The sequence below is a fragment of the Protobothrops mucrosquamatus genome, unplaced genomic scaffold, assembly GCF_001527695.2.
Source record: "Protobothrops mucrosquamatus isolate PMUCROS unplaced genomic scaffold, P.Mucros_1.0 scaffold69, whole genome shotgun sequence".
Classification (NCBI taxonomy): Eukaryota; Metazoa; Chordata; class Lepidosauria; order Squamata; family Viperidae; genus Protobothrops; species Protobothrops mucrosquamatus.
Genome location: NW_015386447.1, coordinates 736,044 through 742,373, shown reverse-complemented (window position 1 = coordinate 742,373; position 6,330 = coordinate 736,044). Strand labels below are relative to the sequence as shown.

General features: G+C 42.0%; 1 protein-coding gene across 1 annotated transcript; it reads right to left on the bottom strand.

The window, feature by feature from the left end:
* Positions 1–660: 660 nt before the first annotated feature.
* Positions 661–5,487, bottom strand: LOC107284116 (cystatin-B). Its single transcript, XM_015812125.1, has 3 exons — positions 5,342–5,487; positions 2,204–2,305; positions 661–976 (listed from the first exon to the last, which is right to left on the bottom strand). The coding sequence occupies exons 1-3, from the start codon at positions 5,405–5,407 to the stop codon at positions 848–850; spliced, it is 297 nt and encodes a 98-aa protein (XP_015667611.1). The 5' UTR covers positions 5,408–5,487; the 3' UTR covers positions 661–847.
* Between the last annotated feature and the right edge of the window lie 843 nt (positions 5,488–6,330).

The following is a 6,330-nucleotide window of genomic DNA, read 5'->3' as shown; positions in this document are numbered from 1 at the left end:
GTTTTGCCCCATTTTACGGCCTTTCTTGTCACAGTTGTTAAGTGAATCACTGCAGTTGTGAAATTAGTAACACAGTTGTTAAGTGAATCTGACTTTGCTTGTCAGACGGTCACAAAAAGTGATCACATGACCCCGGTACTCTGAAACCGTCATAAATGTGAGTCAGTTGCCAAGCATCTGAATTTTGATTACCTGACCCCAGGGATGCTACAAGAGTCGTAAGTGTGAAAAACAGTCATAAGTCACTTTTTTCAGTGCCGTTGTAACTTTGAATGGTCACTAAACGAACTGTTGTAAGTCAAGGACTACCTGTACTGTATTCCAAATGTGGCCTTACCAAAGCAGTATAAAGTGGAACTAACACTTCACATGATCTTGATACTGTTCCTCTAGCCTCTCCCTGCCCCTCCATTTTACCTGTCCAATATACTGGCTAAGAGACTGTTCTGTCAGCATTAAATCTCCGCTCTAATAATACTAGATTTTCTAGTTGTTTTTCTGAAAAGGGCACAAAGCTAGGTTTTTCACAAACATACAAGAATAAATGGTTTCAGACTTGCGTAACAGGAACCGCTTGCTTTTTTTTCTTCTTCAAAGCCAGCTCATTGTTTGTTTTTGAAGAATTGGGATAGAATAATTCTGAAGAGCTCCAACAACAAATTGCATGCAAAACTAATGTATCATTTGTTTTTAATAGAATTAAAACGCGTGCAGATTTAACAGTAACATCTTTGTAAAAAAAATGGTATTTTTTTAACTTTTGCAAATTAAGCACTACACTTATAGAGATATCTGTATATATACCCCACAAGAATGTAAAAGGAGAAAAGAGCTCCTAAATAACTCTTCAGAAGTAAGTCAAATCATCGTGCTTTTCTTTCTTGCTCTGGTAATTAGTGAGCTCCACCGGCTTGTTTTCATGCGGAAGCCTTTGGTACACTCGCACATGAAAGTACTCATCATTCCCCACATGGATCTAGAAAATAAGAAAAACAATCAGATCCAATACCAGAAAAAGGGAGAGAAAGTCTGGTCTAATTAGCACGAAATACTGCCTATAAACATTTTACAATATCTCAGGAGCCCCTAGGAGAGGTCTGCATCCAGACCGCTGGAAGGGTTTTGCCATCTCCATCTTTCCTGCCTTGAAAATGGACTCGAGAATAACAGAATAACAGACTTGGAAGGGACCATGGAGGTCTTCTAGTCCAACCTCCTGCTCAGGCAAGACACCTTATATCAATTTAGACAAATGGTTGTCCAATCTCTTCTTAAAAACCTCCAATGTTGGAGCACCCACAACTTCTGAAGACTACTAATTGCACGATTAATTGTCCTGTCAGGAAGTTTCTCATTAGTTCTAGGTTGTTTCTCTCCTTGATTAGTTTCCACCCATTGCTTCTTGTCCTGCCCTCTTGGTGCTTTCGAGAATACCATCTCCCTCGTCTTTGTGGCAGTCCCTTAGATACTGGAACACTGCTATCATGTCTTCCTTGGTCTTTCTCTTCAGTAGACTAGCCATGCCCAGTTCCTGTAACCGTTCTTCATATGTTTTAGCCTCCAATCCCCTAATCATTTTTGTTGCTCTTCTCTGCACTCTAGTCTCAACGTCTTTTTTTTATCATATATCGTGGCCACCAAAATTGGATGTAGTATTCCAAGTGTGGTTTTACCGAGGCATTATAAAGTGGTATTAACACTGTCCCTTTGAGCTCCGTGCACCATGGGTGGAAAAGGCTCTATCGAGCCTGTTACTGGCCTTGACAGAGGCTCCTCCATTCCATCACACAGCTAAATGGATTGCATTTATACAACTTAAAAAACAGACCCGATCCTTTTCTACCTGATGCACTACTATTATCTGCACAGAGCACTCGTGGCAGTTGTACAGCTCCTACATAGATTACCTGAGCAACCTTTATTATATTTATTGCACCGGGCAGCAAATATAACAACAAAGACATTTTTTCTTTCAATTGGCAGCAGGAACAGTGACTATTGCCACCCTATGGGGAAATCTAAAATGTTTTCATTTCCAGGCAATAAACTAGATGTAGTTTATCACTCACAAAAACTGGGTAAATCGGGGCTGTAAAAATTTGAATGATGGCTTAGAGAGTAGCAAAGAGGCATTGGGGGATTTTTACAGGTAGTCCTAGAGCAAATTTATACTATAGCATCTTATAGGAACCACATGTGCTACCTTGATGAAATAGTTTACTCCAGCAACCACTTGTGTTTTATATGAAACAGCATTGAAGATGGTAAAGTTCCGGCTTTCTTTTTCTTCCAGCTGTGACTTTATCTTTGGGAACAGAAAAGGAGAAAAATACATGTTGTTGCTGTTTAAAACTACCAAAACACACATCCTCCAATACCACATTCATTACTGAAGATACAGACAATAAATGCAGAAGTGAAATAAAAAATGAAAAGATGCTCTCTAAAAGGACACCACTGAAAGCACCTGCTTTCCAGCTTGAAATACCCCAAACCAAATGTGGTACATACTTGAGACAATGTTTTACTGTTTTTATTTCCATGCTTCTTTTCAAAGTTTATATTTTTATAAAGCCTCAGTCTTGGGGTATTCAAGCACATTTCTACAGATTATACCTCATCCCAAGAGCCATTTGGTGGATAGATCCTAGAATTAGAAGTGTTTGCTTCAGAGATAAAGAATTAAATCATTCTTTTTTTCCAGCTAAACATGTTTTGTGACTATTTGTACAATTCCTTCCTTTTCTGTTTTACATTTAAAGGATTTACCTTATTAGACTATGCTTAGTTTAATTGTTTCTGAAGTGTTTTGGGTGTCCAAATCCGGTAGAAAGGAAAAAAGAAATTTCAATGGCATACCAACTTATTCTGTCTTGCTGGGATGGAAGCTCCACTGATCTCAATGGGATTTATTCAGATGTAATGCACACTATTAGGGGTATTTTTTTAAAAAAGCGGGTTATACATCCTGTCTTATAGGAAAGTTCAATTAGCCAGCACTATTCAATAGGTTTATACTTCCCAGTTAGGATGTTTGATGTTTTATCATCCTATTTGAAAATTAATTCTACAGGTGCAAGTAGAATTCAATGCACTTTAGAGTCCTGCCCTAGAACCAAATTCCTACACAGATTACTTATTTAATAAAGCAAATCAATTTTGATTCATGTGACTTCTAATTCTTCAAAAAGGAGCAATTCTGATGGGTTGCATTTAGAAAATGTCATTGTTTTCTGAAGAATGACTTAGTGAATAGAACCACAACTAACTTAGCTTATGCCACATGTTAAACCATCACAGTGGTTTAGTTCACAGTGCAAAGTATGCCAGAATCAAGGATATTTTAAGTTCTTTTTTATTGTAAGGACATTATAGAGCAGTGGTGGCGAATCTATGGCACGCGTGCCAGAGGCGGCACTCAGAGCCCTCTCTGTGGGCACGTGCACCGCAGCCACTAGCAGCTCGCACAGGTCCATTAGGCTGCCGCCGCCCGGAGCAGCAGCCCCACCCAGCAGAAAGCAGGCAAAATGGCCGGCTAGCAAGCTCGAGTAGAGATGTTAGAGTATCGAGGTGGCCACGCCTACTTGGCCACACCCACCCAGTCTGCTGTGACCACCCTGGCCACGCCCACCCAGTGGGCCACACACCCCACCCTCCCTGAGGGAACCACAATGCAGATGCAGCCCTGGCACTTTGCAATAAATAAGTGGGTTTTGGGTTGCAGTTTGGGCACTCGGTCTCTAAAAGGTTCGCCATCACTGTTATAGAGTAACAATATGTCGCTATGTCAATCATGAATGTATGCACAATTGTGAATTAGAAAAGTAATATATCAAAGAATTAATAACCATGAAGTGAAATGAAATGGAAATACTATTTATTCAGTCAATTGCCAAGCAAAATAATGACAGCAAAGGGATTTAGAAGACAGGACAATCTAAACAGGAGAAATTATCTTGTTCTGTATAAAGTGATGCATAAAAGTTTATTTGCTAAACTTCTCTGTGACACCACAAGGTACATCAGGAACCAGCAAAGACATGTTCAACTTGCTGTGCCTGGTTCGTAATCAGAGAACAGCAGCAGAGAAAGCAGTGCTACACTGCAACCAAGTGGTGCATTAAAAGCAAATGTTATATCCTCTTATTAAATCAAAATATTTGGGAGGGGCACTTCTTGTTGCTCGTTTTGTCCTAAATCAAGACGTTATATTCTTCCAATTGGTCAGTCTTATGACTGAACATTCTGTCCAGATAATTTTACAAATCTCTGGAAATGCAATATTTACAATATTGCAAAGCACAATATTGTAAATTTTTGGATATAAACCAGCTCTTTACTGAAGTGTCTTACTCAGCTAATTTTCAAACTTCAAAAGAAATAAAATACTGGAAAACAGATGCTATTTCCTGCCCTGCTTTTTGTAATGAGTGACAACTGGCTCCCCAGAATGAAGCAACAGCTCTAAAATATCAGTTTAATTATTTCATAAAATAATTTCTGGATTAAAAAAAATTATTCTGCTTTTTTCATATAGAATTCAAGGCTGATCAGATACTCTTTCCTCTTATTTTCCCCACAACAAGCTGCTAGACACCCATCCTGCAAAAGATATCTCAGCCTATGGAAAGAAAGGGGGCATAGGAAGTGTCTCCGGAGGGACCCTCCCTAGTTTTCTGGAAAAGTAAAAGCAAAGGAGGAGAAATACTTCCGGGCTTTTAAGAGACTGTTAATGTAATCTTAAAAGTTAAAGGTAGTTTTCATAGTTGTACTTCTTGTCTGGACTACCTTGAAGGCTAACTGTGTGTCACAGCTTTTACAGGCTGAGGATTCCCTGGGGGGGGGAGGAGGGCAGCTGTCTGTCCGGGTGTTTTAAAGGGGACTTGACCATAACAATAGAAGGAGGCCCTCCAATATGGGCTTTTGGAGAGCATCTAAAATGCATCCACTCGGCCAACATGGGACACCCAATGGCAGATTCCAACCGGTCTGCTAGGATTTGTTTTGTCAAACCGCAACCATAGCTAGTCGAAAGGGCGAGGCAAGAAGCAGAGCAGACAGTTTCATCCCAGCACTACCCGGGCTTCTCTCCAAGGCTGAAACAACCAAAACGCAGCCGCCACCTCTGAATACTCTTCAGCCCTCCCGGTCCCAGTGCCAAATTACGAAGGATAAAGTCTTTGTTCGGATAAAGCCAAGTTACAAAAGCAACAATGAGGGAACTTTGGCGGGCAACTGAAGGCTTCAGGGGAGCGCCTGTAGTGGGGAGAAAAGGGAAAGAAGTTCTCCGGCGAGGTTGCCCCTGCAAGGTTGCCCCCCTCTCTCTCTCTCTTTGTCTTACCTCCTGCGAGATTTGCTGCGTCTCTGCAGTAGCTGCCTTTGGCTCGGAGAGTCCGCCGCACGACATCGCTGGTGGAGGGAAGGCGGAGGAGGTGGTGGCGACCGCTCACTCCCGTGCAAAACGCAAACCGAGTGTGTCCCCCCCCCCCGCCGTCCGGCCCTTGTATCAGCTGTCCTCTATTAGGGGCGTAACCAGAGTATGCGGGACAGAGTATTTCCGGGTTCCGATGCCATTTTTGGAAACCCTCCGCTGTGAGTGGGAGGCAAGAAGGTGGGAGGCTGGAGTGAAGGGGATAGGCTTGCTCGTGACGGTGACTCAGTTAAGAATGTGTTTCCCCCCCCCCCCGTGTGGAAATAAAGGGTGGGAAGAAAAGATACTTCTCCTAACTCAGTCATTTTTATTTGAGCGGCTTACTTCTTAAACGCTGCGTGATTACAGGTAGAATATAAATACAAACCATTATCTTGTCCGGTGGAATAAACGGTCTGTAATATGGAGGCAGCGTTTTCACACCATGCTTTAAATCAGAAACATGCATGGGAAGCACGGGCCCTTATTGTTACACGTCATCCCCCAGAGGCCACCAGCAAATCCTGTATCGCATCTAGCTAATATTTTAGGCAATGCCTAAAGCTTTGATCCAGTGCGTGGATTCTAACCGATCATTTTAGTTTTACGAGGGATCCCCCTGAATCACTCCCAGGAATTAAAGCAAAAGAATGATAGATGGAGCCTTGAGAAATTGCCAACTAATACACAACAAAACAACTGTTCTGGATCATAGATCCACTTATCTTGTATAACTCTATGTATCTTGTATAACTCTATGTATACCTATGTAACAGGGCAAGGGGAGGGAGCAAGGGTCAGGGGGCGGAGCTTCAAAGGCATCCCTGGACACTAGCCTAAGGGCAGTCCTTTGTTCTCTGACCACCACATGCAGCCTCACGGCTGCGGACCCCACCATGTGACGCTTGGGAGAAGAGGGG

Excerpts from the sequence above, each read along its gene's own strand:
- LOC107284116 (XM_015812125.1), bottom strand. The coding sequence starts at position 5,407 with ATGTCGTGCGGCGGACTCTCCGAGCCAAAGGCAGCTACTGCAGAGACG. Across the intron at positions 2,306-5,341 it reads CGCAGCAAATCTCGCAGGAG|ATAAAGTCACAGCTGGAAGA; the intron begins GTAAGACAAAGA and ends CTGTTCCCAAAG. Across the intron at positions 977-2,203 it reads GAGTAAACTATTTCATCAAG|ATCCATGTGGGGAATGATGA; the intron begins GTAGCACATGTG and ends CTTATTTTCTAG.